This window comes from Anguilla rostrata, chromosome 4 (assembly GCF_018555375.3).
Source record: "Anguilla rostrata isolate EN2019 chromosome 4, ASM1855537v3, whole genome shotgun sequence".
Taxonomy (NCBI): Eukaryota; Metazoa; Chordata; class Actinopteri; order Anguilliformes; family Anguillidae; genus Anguilla; species Anguilla rostrata.
Genome location: NC_057936.1, coordinates 64354990 through 64374952, shown reverse-complemented (window position 1 = coordinate 64374952; position 19963 = coordinate 64354990). Strand labels below are relative to the sequence as shown.

Here is a 19963-nt window from a genome sequence, read left to right as displayed (position 1 = left end):
AAAACCTTGGATGTGTTTCAGGTATGTGTGGATCCTCCACAGCCTTCTGACTGGAGCTATGAAGATGAATCCCTCCCCTCTCTTCCTGCACTACGTCGTCCTGCATGCAGTGCCCAATTTTGACAGCAACGGAGGTGAATAATTCTCATCAAACACCCCTGCATGCCACACGGTCACATTTACCTTTTCATATTAGCCCGTAAAGGGAAGCTAGGTAATTCAGTGTGGTTGTATTTTGTGAATCTCTTCAGTTGGGAAGTATTTTTTAATTTTTTTATTATGTTTCTCGAAGTTGTGATTATCCAGATTTTTTTTTGCCTTCTTCACCTGAATCACGTCGGGTCATCACAGCTCACCTGTGTGTCACTATTACACATGCGATGTGAAATGCATCGCCGAGGCAGATATTGGCCAGACCGATGTCTGTCCGAGAGGATGACACGTTGCAATTGGTGCGTTTTTGAGCCATGTTCTCAGTGGACGTGTCTATCCACACGATGATCTGGGCCACGTTCCCATTTTTGACACAATGGGATTTTTCCACCGGCAGTTGAAAGGGGCCTGCCTCACGTTACTCGAGGTCATAAAAACGGCAGCAGCTTCCCAGCAGGGTCTCTAAGGACCCGCAGGTGTCCAGGTGATTCACCTGTAAGCCGTAGACCCGTGCGGTGTCAGACTACCTGGATCCGTCCCCTCCCACGTAAGCACAGCTCCACAGAGGGGTGAAAAAATTCCATTTAATCATCCTCCAGGGGGGCGAGGCTGATGACCACATCTGCCCCTGAGAGGGGTATTAAAGCAATAATGGAGTGGAGAGCCACTCCCCTTTTCTCATGAACGTGCAGAATTTCGGTGGAGGGCAGGCTTTGCTGCATCGGGAGGTCAATGTGCCATCGACAGAGCGAGTGAGCGAGGGAGCGAGCGAGCGAGAGAGAGAGTACGTGTGTGAGTGAGTGAGTGAGTGAGTGAGTGAGTGTGTGATTGCATAAAAAAAGGGTTCTTTTTCTCTGTCTTATGGTCTACTTGTCTCATGGAAATGCTTCAATGTTGTCTTTGTTCACAGTCTGTCAGCTGTATCTGAAAGTCTACCAGGCCATGCAGGCCGTTTACACATCAGGAATTTAGTAAGCAGTTTAATTCATTACGCAAATGGAATCTTAATGTATCACAATTTTATGTATTTTACAGTAATGTGATTCTTCTATTAGAGTTGTTTGTGATTTGTGTATCTTCTCTGTGGCGTGTGTGTGCGTGCGTGTGCGTATCTGTGTGTGTGTATCTATGTGCCTGTGTGTGCATGTGCGTATGTGCGTCTGTGCGTGTGTGTGTGTGTGTGTGTGTGTTTCTCAAACACAGCCACATTGGACCGGGACATAAAAGCAGAGTTTGCATGGCCCTGGAGCCAGCCCAGATGCTGAAAGGAGACATTATGGTAAGTATATGAAATGACAGAGGACATCTATAGCTCAACACCCCTCTTTTTAAATAGACACCTGAGCCAGAATGTGTTTGCTCTTCCCTGGCATCTGAGCACTCACTCAAGCTGAGGTGTCTGTTTGTGTGTGTGTGTGTGTGTGTGTGTGTGTGTGCGAGTGTGTGTGTGTTTGTGTTTGTGTGTGTGTGTGTGTGTGTGTGCACGAGAGTATGTGTGCGTGCATGTGTGTGTGTGCATGTGTGTGTGCGTAAAGTGAGGTCATTGCATGTTTTCCGTGCTATTTATCAAACTGCATTGTCTCCATCCCAGATTAAGTGTTACCATAGAGACGTGCGTGTGCCCAGCCGGGAGGCGGTGTTCCGTCTCCAGTTTCACACGGGCGCGGTCCAGGGCCGCAGCCTCGTCTTCCAGAAGAGCGACCTTGAGCACGCCAACAGCGGTACGCCACCGTTCCTGCGGTCCCTTTGAACTTTGGATCTCAAAACTCCTTCCAAAAAAATCGAAGGTGGAAGGGCGGGGTCAAGGGGGAAGGGGGGGGGGGCGGTGGCATCACACAGCGGCTGTTTTGTGCTTGACACACGTCACGTTATAACATGAACTGATCTTTTTGTGTGCTGTTCATCCTCGAGCTCGGCTTCTGCTGCGTTTTTTAAGCTGCTTTTCGCCTTTGTCATAGCGAAGGGGGGATGACTTGGAGGAAATCGATGCGCATTAACGCAGCTGAGAGGCCGCTAGGATTATGCGCATGTGGGTATAAATCCAGTAACCCAGAAACCAATAGTAGTCCTGAAGTATCTTTAATGGTTTTAACATTTTACCAGTAGCCCTGAAGCGAGCTGCAGGTGAGCAGGCTTAGCCGCATGCTAATCGCTGCACTTTCACACCCACTCTCATAGCTGGGCCGTCCGCTTTCAAATTCAGAGGCTGTGAACAGGGTGCTAATGGGGGGTCGTTAGCAAGTGAGCGGCGCCGTTTGAATGGCGCAGACTGCGGTGGAGACGTGCTTCACTGTGCTGTTCTCTTCCAACGCCGAGTTAATGCCAGAGGTGGGAAGTCCAAGGGTCAGAAAATAAAAGTCCCTCCGTGTGGTTTTTCTACCCGGGAACTCAGCCCAGCTGATTTCACCAGTTAATTTCTGACTACTACCTCCGGGCTGAAGAATTGTGCTAATTAACATTTCCTAGGTGATTGGAACAAAATATCGGGGAGAACTTTTACTTTCTGAACCTGGGTTTCCACCTGTGGTTAATTCGTTCTGTGCATTTTTTTTGTTGCATGGTTCAAAGTTCACATTGCCACAGAACATCCACTGCTTCCAAAGAAAGGGAGTGGTTTAAATGGCAAATGCACTGCATTTATGTAGCGCTTTTTTCCAAAGCACTGTACAATTGATGCCTCTCTGTCGCACGGCACTGTACAATTGATGCCTCTCATTCACCCATTCACACACACACACTCACACACCCATGGTGAAAGGCTGCCATGCAAGGTACCAATCAGCTTGTTGGGAGCAATTAGGGGTTAGGTGTCTTGCTCGGGGACACTTCGACACGCCCAGGGCAGGGGATCGAACCGGAAACCCTCCGACTGCCAGACAAACCGCTCTTACCTCCTGAGCTATGTCGCCCCGCATTTTTAGGGGGTGTGGAACCCAGACCGCGCCTTCCTAACTTCCTGTTTTCACCCTGTGCCCGGGCCCTCAGCCGCGTTGTTTACACGACCTTGGACAGCGTGTACCTTAAATGAACCGGGCGGCCGAGCATGTGCTGGCTGGAAGAGAGAGAGCCGGCATGTCCCAGACACCAGAGCGTTAATGTGTATCAGCAAACACCGGAAAAGGTTAGAGAGACTTTTACAGCGGCGGTGTGGGGGGGGGGGGGAAATAAAAAATAAAAAACGCTCGGTTTTTTAATGTCAGAGTTCTGCATTTCTGTTATTGGATTCACTGGGGCTGTTAACATTTTTTTCAGCCCCTGCTGCTGCAGTAAATATTAAACAGAGGCGTGCGATGTTTTATCTGGGCTTAAAGGGGACCGCTGAGCAAACAGGACGGGCGACAGGCTCCCGGGGTCGTGCGGGGTTTGAGAGTGGCAGGGCGCCCGTGCCAGGCAGGCGTATTCAGCGGCTTCAGTGCCCGACGGAGGCAGACCGAGGCTCTGGAAAACTGGGCTGAAGCTCGTCGCTTTCTCCTTCGTGTCCTGACGTCTGTGGCGCTGCGCTTCTGAGTTTGACGGAAAAAAAAGAAGATTATATTTACCAGCATAAGTGTCCTTATGACTGAACTCGGGCTTTGAGCATTTCTTCAGTTTTTTTGCCACAGGACATTTTGAAACGCCTGCGGGTTTTCGTTTGTGCTTCTTCATTTCAGTTGTTTTCCTACCATCCCCCCTAAATTTTGACATCTTTTCTTTTTTTTTTTTGTTTTGACGTTCCCAGATCCCAGATTTTTGGATTACGGGAAAGTGGAGCTGGTGTTTTCGGAAAGTCCGGAGAAGATACAAGGTAAGCCCTGGACCAGCGCCCTTCTCTCTCTCTCTCTCTCTCTTCCTCCTCCACGCCATTCTCCTCTGCCAGTCAGGCAGAACCCCCAGACGCAGATCAGACTCAGACTCATCACCGCTCAGATCAATCACGAGGAGAGTGGGGATTAGTCACCGTCGCACGACCCTGTGACTACTGAAAATGGAATGTTCAGCGAACAGACTCAACACCATACGAATTTCATGACTTCTATTCTTTTCTTTTTTTAAAATGGTACCACCAGTACTGTGGTGTAGTTGGCAGGCGTAAAACAGTGCTTTCAGTTCAGCAGGATTAGACGTGCCCCTGAATCGAATTGCTTTTATTGAATCCTTTAAGGCTTTAGTATGCAATAGCAATGTCTTCCTTCCTGAAACCCAGACCCACAGTGTTCGGGTGCAGAGTCCAGTACTCAAACACAGGGTTATCTCAAACGCAGGGTTTTCCCAAACCGTGTACTTGGGACACACAAAGCTTTCCTGTGTCTCAGCTAGGTGCTCTGTATCGAGCCATTAATTCATCACTGATTGTAATTTCGTATTTATGTCATTAGTGTCTGCTGCTAGCTCTCGGTAACAGGTGTAGGTGTTTCCTGAAAATTCTGTCGGACGAGTAACCAAGGCAGGTATTTCTGTGAATTAATTTCCTTTTATTTGATTCCCTCAAACTAGTAAGTTAAGACATTAGCTTTACTGACTGTGACCAATGAGGTGTTCCATGTGTATGTTACTGCCTAGGATAAAGGATAAGCTGGATATCAGATATAAGCTTCATTGAGACTCGTGCAACTAACTTTAATGGGCGGATACAAAAATGCAATGTATTTCTGCCATTATAAGACTTGAAGTATATTTATTTAAATGGATGTACAAAACCAGCAAGGGAAATATGTGAGAAAAAGCATGCTCAGCCTATATGACAAAGAATGTGAAGCTAGTAATCGAGTCAACATCTGAAAAAAAGATTACTGTTCAGTTAACTGCTCCATCAAAATGTAAACACCGGAAAACACGTGCAGAAAGAGAAGTAGACTCCTCGCTTCAATCGCTACCTTCTGTGGCGACGGAGAGGTAAATTCACCTGTGAGGTGTTTTAACCCAGTTCCGCCAGGAGAGGGGTTGAGAGAGTAAAGCAGGAGGAAGGCTCACCAGCGTTGCTCAAGAGGAAGAAATAAAGTCCTGTTCGTACGCACCAATCAGGCTGGAATGCAGATTTTAAGATACCGTACGAAGGGGGGAAAAACACTCAAGAGAAACTAGCCTTGTCCACTTTTATTACACTAATTAACTCCTACTACCTTAATGAATGGGGTTCTCACAGCAGAGCTAACGATGCTGGTTGTTGGCATGAATACTGGATTCATTTATTTTGCCCTGGCGATGATAAAATACTGGGTACATTTTTAAATGCGGCGTTTAATGCGAACCTCATGTAAATTAAATTTTGTGTTCTATGCCAAAATAAGTCAGCACCACAGACTACACTGCCCTGTTGCAATGGGGAGGGAACTGGTGAGGTTATATTTGTCCTGTCATGTTGTGTCCCATTTAGTGAGTAAGTCTCAGGGGTGTAACTAATATTTAAACCATGGAAAATTGCACAGCCCTTAAATCACCCAGTGAATTAACCGAAGATGCCCAGTGAGCCAATGAAAAGTGGTAAAACGGTGTGCTTATCTGATGGGAAAGGTCATTTCGAGCTCATACTCTTATAATGAAGGTCATGTACTTCAGAGTCACTATAGGTCACATAATAAATGTTGTCTTATCATTATATGGCCAATTTGTGATTATACTAGTGAAAGTTCAATGAAGTTCAAATGCAGCCTATACTCATAATCTTCTTGGGTATTTTTATACTTTGTCTCATTTCTCAGTCATGTTCTGTAACAATGACCTATACGCAGAGTTCACTTTGCTTTATTATTTCATACAGGCACTAGTGTAGCACAGTGTAGTGCAGGACTGCCAAACCCTGTTTGAAATCTACCGTCCTGTCGGTTTTAAACTCAACCCTAACGAAGCGCACCTCATTTAACAGCTAGAGCAGGGCTGCCCAACCCTGCTCCTGGAGATCTACCGTCCTGTTCGGTTTTAAACTCAACCCTAACGAAGTGCACCTCATTTAACAGCTAGAGCAGGGCTGCCCAACCCTGCTCCTGGAGATCTACCGTCCTGTTCGGTTCTCATTTCAACCCTAACGAAGCGCACCTCATTTAACAGCTAGAGACCTGGTCGAGCTGCTAATGAGTAGAATCAGGTGCGCCCAGACTAGGGCTGAAATGAAAGGCTCCAGGATGGTAGATCTCCAGGAGCAGGGCTGGGCAGCCCTGTTGTGGTGCGCGTGAAGGGTGCGTGAGGGGTGCGAGGGCCTCTGTGTTGACCCCCTCGTGCGTTTGGCTCCGCCCCAAGGCTGCGACCGCTGGCAGAACGGGCCGGACGTAACCGTGGACTACAACACCGCCGACCCGCTGATCCGATGGGACTCCTACGAGACCGTCCCCTCCGAAGCAGAAGGTACTGCGCCGGCCGCCCGTCACCGATCACCCCGGCCTGTAGGGGGCAGTCCTTGCTTTCGGACCAAGTAGAAAAAACCATTGTGCCAGTGTTGGGGATGGGGACACTGTGCCGTAGGAGACTCGTGGGTTCACTGAAGAGGATTTTTTTTAATCTGGCAACCTTGTCTGTGATTGAAAATACAAACCCAAAGTTAATTTTAGTCAAAGCCTAATTTTTGTAAATAATCTGTTTGACTGCTAATTGAAAAAAAAAAGTTCTTTTTTTGCCTGATGCATTTTGTAAAGGGCAGGGTAATTTCCCATAGGATCCAACAGTAATTTGGCCCAAATTAACAGTAAATTGCCTATCCGTTAGGTTAGGAGGTGCTGATGTTTCCACAACATTAGCATTTTACTGATAGCTGCATGTGGCTACTGTTAATTGTTGCCTAGGCGATCGTTGTCAGTTTAATTATCAAGAGCTTAGCCTGAAAAACACAACCGTTTTCTTTTTTTTTACTTTCAATTTTATCCTGCACTATATCGTGTGTGTGTGTGTGTATGGCAGCCTGGTACTCCTCTGGCTGCTTGGGTGTACCGTGTGTAAAACACAGAGACTGTGTTGTTTTGGTAGCTGAGTTTGTTCATCGAGGCTTCTCTTGTGCAGACATGCTGTCACTGCTGGAGTCAGCATAGCTGGAGTAAATTATTATACACAAAACAGACACACGCATATGCACACGCACACACACACACACATACATACGCACATCCAAATACACACATATGCGCCTGTGCTCACACGTGCATATATACATGCACATACCAGCAAACACACACAAGCACGGACACGCACAAGCACGCATACCACCACACACATGGCCAGCTGTTATTATACTGGCACACGGTTGGCTGTGTTTATGGTCTTGTGATGAAGTGACAGTGGCTTATTACTGGGCAAACAAACCCTGTGTGGGAAACATAGATCTGTGATGCCTGGGGGGGGGGGGGGTGTGCATTTTATTGAAGCGTGTGGGTGTTCCTCTTCCCATACCCCCCTTCTCAGGGTATGTGGGTACCCATGATGCTCGGGGTCTCAGAGTTACACAGTATTTGGAGCATCTGGCAAAGTCGTGCGATCCTCTCAACCCAAATACCTCCCCCTACACCCTCCTGCACCCCAAATACCTCCATCTATGCCCTGCACCCAAGACCTCCTACCCCCTACCAATACCTTCTCCTACACTGTCCTGCACCCCGAATACCTCCCCCAATGCCCCCTGCACCCAAAAGACCTCCCCCCACACCCCCCCTGCACCCCCTCTGGTCCAGCTCTGTACCCCTCGTCCAGCGTTCTCTGTCCCTCTCAGTTGTTCACTTCACCAAGATAGAAACTGAAAATAAATTTGAAAAAAATTCACCAGCAAGCCTTGGACTTCGGCTGTGCTGTAGTGTGTGTAATGTTTATTTGGGGCTTCTAAATCCTGGGGAGTGTTTTTGCTGCAGAACAGGAGCACAGCCACCCAAAAAAAAAGGGGGGGGGGGGATTGACGCTAAGCCTCTTGACCAACAAGAAAAAAAAAAAGGCAATCACCGAATTGTTTGTGCAAGTCTTTTTTTGGCCCGGATTTTTTTTTTTGGGGGGTTCTTAGACTTCAAAGCTCTCGGGGGTATTTATAGTTTATAAGTTTCGCGTGTAAACATTACGTTTGTGGGAGACGGTTGGCCGGTTCTTTTGGAATTCTGCGGGTACTTACTTGGTAATCAACGGGGCACGTCTGCTTCCTCCAGGGACAAGTCAATTAGCCCATTGTGGGGGAGACCGTGCAGTGTCAACTAACCAGGAAGGACAACGGCAGCACTATGCGGCAGTAAAAGGAACAGAGTCCGATCAAGAAAAACGATAATTTAGCTCTTTCTATTTTGCTCGTTTTCATATGACAATATTTTTTTTTTCCCTTAACTTTGAGTACGTTTATACTGATCTTTGCATCGTTTCATTTCTTACACCATACAGTGAACCCAGTAGTCCCGGAAATTAAGGAAATTCAGAAAAGGAAAAAAAAAACAAATATTTGTTGACGACAAAAACAGCAAAGATAGGTTGGCGAATCCACAGGTGCCTGGAAATAGTCTGAGAGAGGAATGGCGTGAGGGTTAATGTTTTTAATGCAGTGCTGTGGCAGTGACTGTCTCATTCGTCCCTGTTAGTTTCCCCCTCCCAATCTGTCCCCATGTTCGCAGATGTACCTGGAGGCAGCTGTGACCACCCCTGAGTGCTAACAAAGTATGATCAGCCTGGCTTTGTTTTCCCTTACCCTGTCGAGATAGTTTTCCGGAGCGCGGCTGTTGCTAGCCCTTCAGCTAGTCAGTAATATGTCATGCATTAGAATGTCCCATTAAACTTCTGTTAAGAGACGGATCGTGGCAGGCCGTGCATGTCAAAATGTCTTATAGAAACCGCTCCCATAAAAAGCGGCTCTAGGACACATTCCGGAAACATTCCGGAATATTCCAGAGTGTTGTTTTTAAAGCGGCACAGATCAGAGGAGGTCCGCAGTTCAATTTGTGGCGACGCACAGGTTTGCGGTTTATGAGTCCGTCAGACGAACAGACAGATGGCGATATGACAACAGGAAGTAAGGGGTGTGCTCAGTTGCTGGGAGACGTGGTGCTCTCATTGATAGATGGGCACGGCTAAGGGTCTGTGTAGGAGTGGGTGGGGGGGGGGTGACTGCCTGTGTGGTTCTGTCAGCTTATATCAAGGAGTCCCCCTCCCCTCCTCTGGGGCTTGTGTCTGTACAGCTGCCGATGACCCCCTACCCAAAGGAAACCCCAAAAACGCAGACAGCTGGTGTCGCTGTTGCACAAACCCCCCCCCCCCCCCCACTCACAATTCCGCACGGAACACCTAGGTGTGTAGCACAGAGCCAGAAAGGATGATACTGTGGCGAACAGTCCGGGATCGTGCTCATGTCTGAAATACTTTCAGCTGCAGGCACCGATAAGATCTTTACAAAACATAGACAGTCTTGCACATCCTTGGGAGTCGCCCAGGAGTTTTAAAAAAAAGGTGCTTTGGCTGAAAGCTGTGCCGGAACGCTGGCAAAGTTTGTGTGAGTGTTGCTAACGTGGGTGAGAGACGGGGGTGGTGGGGGGGGGGAGGTAGGTCCTGTGGTGGGTCGTTAGTGCAGTCCACACACACAGGTCCGTCTTAAAGGGGCGTAAATCCCCAAATGCAGCACGGCGGGCCGTTGACCCTGCCCTCCTCAGTCCGACCCCCTACTTGCACTGACTTGAGTAGCAGGAGAGCCCTAAATCATACAGTTTTTTTTTTTTTAAACTAAAAGAAGTGTCATTAAATGTAGAGTGTTTTTTTTTGAGGGAGAGGGCTGCCCCACGGCCTGCTGGGAAGTGCCACCCCAGCTCCCCTGTCCCGTCTCAGCTCCAGGCAAGTCTCTCCAGAGTTTTATTTTAGCTTTGCCAAGAGCAAAAAAAAAACAAACAAAAAAAAAAAAAAACCCCCAGCACAAAAGAAGAGTGGGAACAATCGGTGAGCCCCGGCGATGGCGGCTTGCGCACATCTGGTTTCATACCAGCGCTAAATGCGGACGCGGCCGCCGTGTAATTTCGCGATACCTACATCTGGGAACGGGCCGGGCTGCTGGGGGAACGAGGCGGGAACACTGCCCCAATTAAAGCGCCGACTCCACTGGAGAGAGGAGAAATACCCGGGACCTGAGGAATGTTGTTTTCGGCTTCAGAAGGTTTTGTTGTTCCTTTCTCTCTCTCCCCCACTCTCTCTCTCTCTCATCTCTCCCTTCTTTCTCTCTACACTCTCTCTCCTCTCTCTCTCTCTCTCCCCACTCTCTCCCATCTCTCTCTCCCTCTCTCCCTCTCTCACCTTCCCTTGTTCTCTCTCCCTCTCTTCCCCACTCCTCCTCCTCTCTCCCCTCTTCCCTCCCTCTCTCTCTCTCGTTCCCTCTCTCCCCCACCCTCCCTCCTTCTCTCCCACTCTTTCTCCCTCTCTCTCTCTCCCTCCTTCCCTCCCTCCCTCCTCTCTCCTGGTCTCCGCTGGGTTCTGTGAGTTCAGATTACAGTTAGCCTCGCTGCCCACGCTCCCAGGGCTCCTCCTCCATGTTTACATTCCCCACTTGCCATATTTGGCCCATTCAAGGTCTGCTGTATGTATGCTGCATAAACGCCTTCCTCCTACGTGAGGGGCGGAGGGGCGGAGAGGAGGGGGGCGGGGCGGGGCGGCGAAAAACGTGGCCGTCCCCCGTCGCCGTCCCGTCACCTGGCGGGGCCAGGAACCTGTTTCCCCTCCCAGAACCTCTCCAAAAACTCTGTCGTGTGGACATAAGGGACCAGGAGCGGCTACCTGCACTCAATGAAGTGGTAAGAAAAGAGAGAGAGAGAGAGAGAGGGGTGGGGGTGGGAGGGGGGAGGGAACAAAGGGGAGAAGGGGAGTGAGCAGAGAAGGAAGGGGATACAGAGAGAGAGAGAGAGACGGACAGACCAGAGGAAAGACGGATACAGAGGGTGAGAGAGAGTTAGAGAGAGAACAAGAGAAAACGAGAGAGTGAGTGAGTGAGAGAGAGAATAAGAGAGTGCGTGTGTGAGAGAGAGGAAGAGAAAGAGTAAGTATGTATGTGCGAGAGAGAGAGTGTGTGTGTGCGTGCGTGTGTGTAACTCTGGGGCACTGTTATCGCACTGTGAGAAGGAATGCAGGCAGCTTGCCTGTGCAGAGCTGCCTGAGAGAGAGAGAGAGAGAGAGAGAGAGAAAGAGAGGGAGAGCAGACCTGGGAAGCTGAAGTGCCTCTTGGGATAGCGCTGAGCGCTAGCAGTCCAGCTGCAGCGCAGCCTGCGTCTCTCTCTCTTTCTCTTCCCTCTCTCCCTCTCTCCCCCCGCCCCGCACAGAGGGAGGAGGGGGGGGGGTCCGCAGCCGGCTCTCCTGGACTGAAATGTGTGTTTCACCCGAGTGGTGACTGAAGTGGAGGAGGAGGAGAGGTGGAGGTGGAGGTGGGGGGCGGAGGGGGATCTAATGGACGGAGGAGGGGGGCGGGGAGGGGGGGGTTCTTTTATCATGCGTGTCTGGTATTCGGAATTCATAGCGCTGGCTGGTCTTAATGGCAGATTGAGTCAGGTATGTGGCAGCCACTGGCATCTCGCTTGTGTGCCTGTTTGTCTGTTTTTGCTGTTTTTGCCTGTTTGCCTGTGGCAGTTCAAGAAGACGCTTTTAAAAAAAGAAGCGCCTTTTCCCTCCGACTGACGGTGTTCGGGCGGGTGCGTCGTCAAATGTGGTTCTTGTTTTGCTCTGTGCAGCGCTGGTCTTGGTTAAGCTGTCGAATGTTGATGTGTGTGAGTATTTTGATTTTTTTTTGTCATTTAGGGACGTGTATATCACGGTGTCTTACGGTACTGCCGATGTTTAAGAGAGACGTTCAGAGCAAACTTTGGGTCAGATGTTTTACTCTTTCTGCACCCATGCTGTAAATCACACCTCTGTTAAAGGTCCAGTGCCGCGGTGCTACTGAATTGACTCTCGCGTCATTAATGTTTTTCCTCGTGCTTTATGTAACGTGACTGCGGTACACACCAGGCTAATTCACAGTGTTTGGGGCTCCCTGTCTTATCTGACTTATGCTTTCTTTATATTCAAAGGATAATTATGTTGTTAGGCATGATCTTACACCCTCTGCATTTTGACTCGGTGTATAAAAGCTGGAGCTTTTAAAAACATTTATTAAAACTTTGAATTACAACTTAACTTAAAGCGAGTAGGCCTGATCTTACATCGCTGCCAATAGCAGGCAAAATCAGTTCTGTGTGATCTGTGGTCACCTTTATCTTTTTTCTTTTATCTTCTCGGTTTTCTCTGGCCTCAGGTTAAGCCCCTGAAGTCGCCCCGGCGATCTCTTCCACCATCGCTCGTTTCGTTGCTGCTTGTGTGAAATATGCCGAGGTCGTATCCGACAGGTCTAGCCGCAGAGTTGCGTTTGGCGTGCAGCGTTCTGAACCGTCCCGCCCCGCGTTGGAGAAAGGGACAGGGTGGGAGACGGGGGGGATGTTTTGCGTTAAATAGCGCGGTTTCGGCTGTCCGTCAGGGCCTGTTTACGGGACCCGTAGGCTCCAGAGTGGGGCTGCGGGTGTGGAAATCCAAACAGCGGGCGCAGACACGGGTGCAGGTTACCTGGCCAGGTGGAGGTGTTCTTTGATTGCTGCACTCAGCGCGGTTTTATCTTGATCAATGTCTGGAGAGACGAGACATGTTTTTTTTATTTGTTTTTTTTTGTTGTCCCCTCCAGGCTGCACTTCTTTTGTGTACGTGTGTGCGTGCGTGCATGTAGGGGTGTGTGTGTGCGTGCGTGCATGTGTGTGTATGCATGAGTGTAGGGGTGTGTGTGTGCATGTGTGTGTGTTTGTGTGTGAGCATACGCAGGCGTGCGTGTGCGTGCATGTGTGCAAGCGCACACAGGTGTGTGTGTGTGTGTGTGTGTGTGCGTGCGTGTGTGTGTCTGCAGTCGTGTGTGACACATTGCCTGTCTGCATGTAGCCACCTGCACAGGAATACCTGGCTGCGCGCTGGGCCTCTGTGTGCTGGCCACTGCAGCGTGTGGGAAAGGCCGTCAGCCCTCTGCAGTACGGCCCGCACTGTGAATGAATTACAGCCAGGGGCCTCTGCACTGCAGATGTGCTGAGCGTTATATGCAGGAACTGTGTGTGTGTGTGTGTGTGTGTGGATTTAGGTCTGAATAGCTCTCTCTCCCTCTCTGTCTCTCTCTCTCTCTATCTGTGTGTGTGTTTGTGTGTGTAGATAAGTAAATGGAGGTCTGAATTACTCTCTCTCCCTCTCTCTTTCTCTCTCTCTGTCCCAGTGCCGCACGCTCAGGGCCCTGTGTTTGTGTTTGTGTGTGTTTGTATGTGTGTGTGTGTGTGTGTAGATAGGTAAATGGAGGTCTGAATTCCTCTCTCTCCCTCTCTCTTTCTCTTTCTCTCTCTCTCTGTCCCAGTGCCGCACGCTCAGGGCCCTGTGTGTGTGTGTGTGTGTATGTGTGTAGATAGGTAAATGCAGGTCTGAATAACTCTCTCTCTCTCTCTCTCTCTGTCTGTCCCAGTGCCGCACGCCCAGGGCCCGGTTGATGGGAGTCTGTACGCCAAGGTGAGGAAGAAGAGCGTGGACGGAGCGCCGCCGGTGACCAGTAGCCCCGACCACAGCGAGCACGCCCTGTCCACGGGCAGCGATTCGGGCCACTCCAGCGCCTCCCTGTGGACCAAGCGGGGCCCCAGCCGGCAGGAGCGGGCCCAGCTGAAGCGCCTGCTGAGCGGCATCGGGCTGGACGCCGACCCCGAGCCCCCGGGCGGCATGGCGGAGCGCAAGGCCCCTGCGGCGGCGGCGGCGGCGATGGCGGAGGGGGGCGGGGTCCTGCACGTGGTCCCCGCCCAGGTGCACGTGAACGGCGGCGCCCCCGGAGCCCGGGAGCGCGAGACGGACATCCTGGACGACGAGGTGGCGTCGCACGACCTGCGGAGCGCGGACAGCATCGGCACGCTCTCCTCCTCCGACGGGCCCGGCTCCCACCGGTTCGGCTGCCACAAGAGCAGCCAGAACTCGCTGCTGTCCGACGGCTTCGGCTGCCCCCCGGGAGAGGACCCCCACGCGCCGCTGGGCGCGGCCGAGGACTACGAGCGCGTCTTCGCCGAGCCCAAACCCAGGGGCCCCGCCCCCGGCCCCCAGACCGCCTCCCCCAAGCCCCAGGACTTCGGCCAGGGGAGCTACTCCACGCACACCTGGGTGCGGCAGCAGCAGATGGTGGCCGCCCAGCAGTACCCGTACCTTCCGGCCGAAAGCGAGGCCGGCTCCCCCAGAGCGGCCGCAGTCGTGCAGGCGCCCACCAGGGGGCGCAGCAGCGCGGAGGCGGTGCAGAGGGCCAGGAGCGTGGAGCCGCCGCCGCCGCCGGCTTCCCCCGGCAGGGAGGACGAGCTCACGGCGCTCGCCGTGGACATCGACGAGTCCATCGACCAGCTCAATCAGCTGATCATGGACCTGGACCCCACGTTCGTGCCCATTCCCACGCGCTCAAACTCGGTCAAGAAGGATGGGAGGGGCCACGCGAACGGACCCGCCTCCGTCTGCACCAACGGCGTGAGCCGCATGCACAGTACGGAGGACGTGCATCCCAGCATGCACCAGTCAGGTAAGGCCACACAGACCTCAAAGGCCTCTCTTCAAATGCTGCTGCAAATCATGTTTTAATTTCATTGGACAGTGGTGATAAGATTAATGAACGAACTAGATGGCAACCCTCGACCTATATTATAAATAGGTATTTCTCAGTGAAAAGGCACACGCTGTCAGATAATTTTCCTATTTTCCTTGTATTTTTTTGTGAACGTTGTTGGTGAAGACTGACCTTTATCCGATCCCCAGGAATTACAGTTATGCTTTCGTGCTCACTGAAATGTTTCAGATGCTCTGTTGTTTGCAATATCGTCTCTTTCGGAAGAACTAACATGTCAAAAAGTACTGTGGATACCTGCCAAATGTTCAGACCGCTTGACAAATTGCTTGGGGTGAAACGCTCAGTTTAGACTTGTTCACAGTTATCTAATTCCACAATCAGTTCCCAACATCATCCCTCCTGGAACAGTGTTGTAAAACCTTCTTACTATAACAGTAAATGTCCAAGAGAGAGGTTGTCGTAATTTAAGATTGCGTCTTATTTGCAGGACTGACGTACAAGTTTTCTTCCCCAGGTTGTCTTCAGTGAAATAGCTCATAAGAGACTTAGGCTGAGTGAAATATTCACGTATGGCACGTACAGCCTTGCACAGTTCAGTAGCTTTATTTTGCACTGCAGGTCATGCTCTTTCCAATTGGCTGGACTCAGGATAGGTGCTTTAGCTTTGAGCTCATGACCGACCGATAAGAACCAAGAGGTCAAAAATCAACATGTTACGTAAGACCCCGCGCACGGGTGTGTGTATGTGCGGATGTGTGCGTCTGTACACTTGGGTGAGGTGGTTTAGTCAAACATTGGACAGGGCTTGGTTTTTCTCAATCATTCACCTCACCTTTACTGCACACTACTTTAAAGGTGAGAGTGTGTCCTCCCTCTCTCTGTTTCTCTGTCTCTCTCTCTCTGTCTCTCTCTCTTTGTCTCTCTCTTACTGCTTCTAAGAAGGCTGGCAGGCGCTGCCTCAGCAGTGTTGGTGTTGTATGAGTAGACTGGCCCTGGGTCCGTGTGGTTCTGCAGCTCGAGAGATGTTTGGTTCGGCGCTGGGTGCCAGTCTGATAGTCGAGGCCTACTCCCATACGGCTCAAAAGCTCCCAGTGGCCCCTGTCTTCGTCACAGGGTAATTACCGGTTATCTCCAGGAGAGCTGGGTCCCTGTACTCACCCTTGCACTTACTGCACCCACTGAAGCCATTAGCATATTTACAGTAGAGCGGTCAACGGTCAAATTACGGCGGATGTATGCTCAACTGCTCCCATCCTTGGGTGCTGTGATTTCCCTGCTGACTCCAATCCCCCCTTTACACGTTCAGCTCCGTAGAGATGGCCGTCACGATTGTCGGCGGATTTCCACGCTAGCGCTGAGAAGTTAAAGTGCTTGCTCAAGCGTAGGTGAACTCGGCCATTAGACGTACCCATTAACCAAGGCCCTTCTGAGATAATTCAATCTGTTAGTCATGTGCGAGGCAAGAATTCAGCGCGTTGCTCTGGCGCTTAGCAACCCACGATCCGCTTAGCCACCGACGGCGAAACCTTCACGCCTCGTTATTCAAATCTCTTTCCCCAATTTTTGGGTTTGCAGGGTCACCTTAACCCCCCCCCCCCCCCACCTCACCACCTTTCTCCATCATCTAACACATTTAATCTCATGATACTTTTGTTTGTTTTGAATGTTGTAGTCTCTCGGGTCAGAACCTCTACACAAGCGACACGCGTCACAGTTAAATCGCCTTCCTCATGTGCTACTGCGCGAATGGCTCTACAGGGTTGCTTTGCATGTGCATACCTTTTAGGCTACTACTTTCAGTAATTATGCTTCCTATTACCAGTTGGCTACCTTTCCTATTGTCTGCAGGTTCTGATTGGATTTCAGAGGCTGGAACACGATCAGGGTGACCCCCTGTTTGGGCCTTTCGAGAGCGCCTCCCGCGATATTTCGGCTATCAGATGTTATCGTTTCCATTGACCCGAAAAGTACTGATTTGAGGCCGGGGGGGGGGGGGGTTGCAGTGTAAGGGCTGCGGAATGCTTTTGAAGTGACTGACAGGTGGTCAGAGGCTTGTTGCTCTCGCTCGGTTGGCTTGGTGTCAGGTAGAAGCCTTCCAGGTATAACGCCACGCCCCCTTTCTAAGGCGGTACTTTCGTTCTTGCTTTCTCTTTGCTAGCCCCAAAGGCGGCTTCTAGTGTGAGCTCTTCATATTTATTAAGCCTTGAGCTGACCGCCAGTCAACAGGGCCTCTACCTGTGGGCATGCTTATTTATTTATTTATATTGTTAGGCTATGGACTACCTAAAGACTCGTTAAATTATGACGTAGGAATTAAATTCCTGTAAGAACATGCTGGAAGATGAGGCAGTAAAACAGGGGTCTTAAACTCCAGTCCTGGAGGACCAGAGTCTCTGCTGGATTTTGTAGATTTCCTTTCAAGCGGTGGCCAATTTAGGCCTTTGGAATAAAGGTGTGTGGACTCTTTAGTCAATCAATGGCTAAAATTAAGCACTCACGGGAACACACCAAAAACCGACACACACAGCGGCCCGCCAGGATTCGAGTTTTAGGTCCCTGCTGTAAACGGTTCACTGAGATATAGCTTGGTCACCCTCATCCAAGCCACGCGACCTGTCTATACGCAGGCCACCGTCACACCTTGAACCAAAAAAAGAGGAGGAAGAAGTCAGAACGAGAAGGAGAAGAAAGAAAGAAACGTATTTGCGGGCACGGTGAGCTGTGTGGAATTTCCGTGTGGGGAACAAATTCGCCCCGGGGCGCGACGTTTCTCTTAGCGCTGAAAGGTCCCGCTGCGCGTAATTGCTACGTGAGGCACGCATACCTTCGCCGTGTTCCATCTGGCCAGGGCGCAGGTCGGTGTTTAGGGTCCACGCTTTTGAAGTCTGTCGGCCGTAAACACTTACTAAGTGGCGAAGCAGCAGTACCTTTTTTTGGTCTGCCTTTACGTTTTCTTCGGGCTTTTATTTATTTTTTTGTTAATTTGTAGGTCCCGCCGGGAAGGTGGTCCTTAGGAGAGTGGAATGGGGTGAGCGCTCCTCAAAATACAAGGTCTCGCCGAGCGGCGTGGCGTGACTGGACTGGAGTGATTACAGCGTGTGCCCACACTCGGTTGCCAGACTGGGGTACTTTACCACAATTACAGGGGATTTGAAGCAATCACGGGGGAAAATAATGTATGGGATACAGCGATCAATGGGAAGGTTTTAAAAACGGCTATGGGGCCAAAGAAATTTCTCGAATACGAAAATTGAGGATTTTGAAGAACATTCACGGGGGGAATAAAAAGTCTTGAAATGAAATGAAATTTCAAATTGAAAACGGGGGATTTGTCAAGAACATTTAGCGGGAATAAAAATCCCAGCCGTCTGGGAACGATGCTTGCGATAGCTGCGAAATGGGCGAGGGACAATGCTGTGAACGCTGTCGGGGGGGAGCTGGGGAGAGAGCGAGGATGGCGGACCTGTGGGGGGACTTCCCGCGTCGCCCAAACTACGGCTCCCATGGCGGAAGCGGAGCGCTCCGCTCGCTATGTTCCGATTTTTGCGAAACCGCCACAGAAAAGCCCTCTTACCGTACGAGTCGCGACATCGAGTCGCGGGGGGGTGGGCCCCGGTCGGGGAGGCAGGCCTCGGGTTACAGGGGGAGCCGGGCTTTTTTTGCGGGAGTCAGAAACACGATCGGGTGACAGACGGGGGACGAGTGGGCGGGAGAGGGGGGTAAGACTGGCGGCCGGGCCCCCGCCTCGCCCGGCACAAAGCCGCGGACGGGGGCGATGGGGGGGGGGCGTTGACTCACACTTAAGGTGAGCAGTGATTCATCGCGCTGCATCTCTTAAGTGTTCATCAATACCCATCCAAGGGGCCGCATCTGTATGAGTGAGTGAGCACGTAGCCACAGTGTAATAGTACACGCAGAAGAGCCTACGCTTTTTTGACTTTTTTTTCTTTTTTTCTTTCAGTCTTTGATGCTGAGTTTCAGTCGGTTTTTATGCACAGAGGCCTTTGAGTCCATGGGGAGTCGTAGGGTGTTGGATCGCGGTTCATTGTGCCTTACGGGGGGGGAAACAGGTCTCTCAGCTCATGGCTCTTTGACTCACGGTGTGTGTCACGTTGTTTCAGGCAAGTGAGCCATTGATGTCTCGGGTAAATTTCAATTTGCTGCGTTTCAGTGTGTTTGTATCTCGGTGAGGCGCGTGAGTCTGATGCCTGTGGTGAGGCTGAAGGCGTTTCTCTTAGGTGAGCGTGACTCTCAGCGAGTCTCAGTTACTCAGACAGGTGAGGCTGAATCTTACTGTGGTGTGATTCTGTTTATAGGCCTGGAATAAATTCCTACCTGAGGTAACACTGACGGTGACTCTTAATGTGACTCTGACTGTGTCTCTGACTGTGACTCTAGCTGCGAGTCTGACTGTGTCTCTGAATGTGACTTTGACTGTGACTCTGACTGTGTCTCTGAATGTGACTTTGACTGTGACTCTGAATGTGTCTCTGATTGTGTCTCTGACTCTGACTGTGACTCTGACTGTGACTCTGTCTGTGACTCTGAGCCTGGCTGTGACTCTGACTGTGACTCTGGTTGTGACTCTGACTGTGACTCTGGCTGTGACTCTGATTGTGGCTGTGGCTGTGACTCTGGCTGGTGTTCTTTGTGTTGGCTGAGCTCCGAGTCTCAGCCTGCCGGAGCATGACCAGCCTGCCTCTCTCACGGCACCAGGAATCCAGGAATAATGTCTCCTGACGTGGTGAGAGACCCGTGCTGAAAAACAACAGCGAGAAAAACAAGGCGCTTCCTGCCTTTAGCCAATCAGCCACCTCTGTCAAATGCTGGGAATTTACATCACACATTTACGTTTAGGAATTTAGCAGACTTTCTTATCCACAGCTATTCTTTGTAATTACAATCCATTTATGCAACTGGGATATTTACTAAAACATTTAAGGTTAAGTACTGTATCAGTAATTACCACACATGGGTAAGCCTCAGAGTTATAAACCCTGTTCCCTAAACTCTATGCTACACTGCCCCCTATACTGAGAAACATGGAATCACACGCCTCACATGTACCATCGTTTGCTGTTATCTGTTTGGAATTATAGATATATAAATAGTGTATGTTTCACACAGCTGCCATTTCAGCTGAATTTGTTAAGGTACAGGAAAGTGCCTCTGAACAGAGTTACTAATGTGTGGAAAAGCTTACCAGGTAGAAGCAGAGAAACTTAGGGTGTTCAGGACCAGGTGTTCAGGACCACAGTGCATGGTACC

The 19963-nt window shown here is 50.4% G+C and overlaps 1 protein-coding gene across 2 annotated transcripts in view; it reads left to right on the top strand.

The window, feature by feature from the left end:
- tns3.2 (tensin 3, tandem duplicate 2) overlaps positions 1–19963 on the top strand; it is a 74020-nt gene that overhangs the window by 16850 nt on the left and 37207 nt on the right. For both annotated transcript variants that reach the window (XM_064333872.1, XM_064333871.1), the window contains exons 7-13: positions 22–134; positions 1064–1124; positions 1357–1432; positions 1745–1874; positions 3872–3937; positions 6367–6471; positions 13571–14650. In XM_064333872.1, the coding sequence (XP_064189942.1) occupies positions 22–134; positions 1064–1124; positions 1357–1432; positions 1745–1874; positions 3872–3937; positions 6367–6471; positions 13571–14650 (1631 nt within the window). The remainder of the gene's footprint in view (positions 1–21; positions 135–1063; positions 1125–1356; positions 1433–1744; positions 1875–3871; positions 3938–6366; positions 6472–13570; positions 14651–19963) is intronic.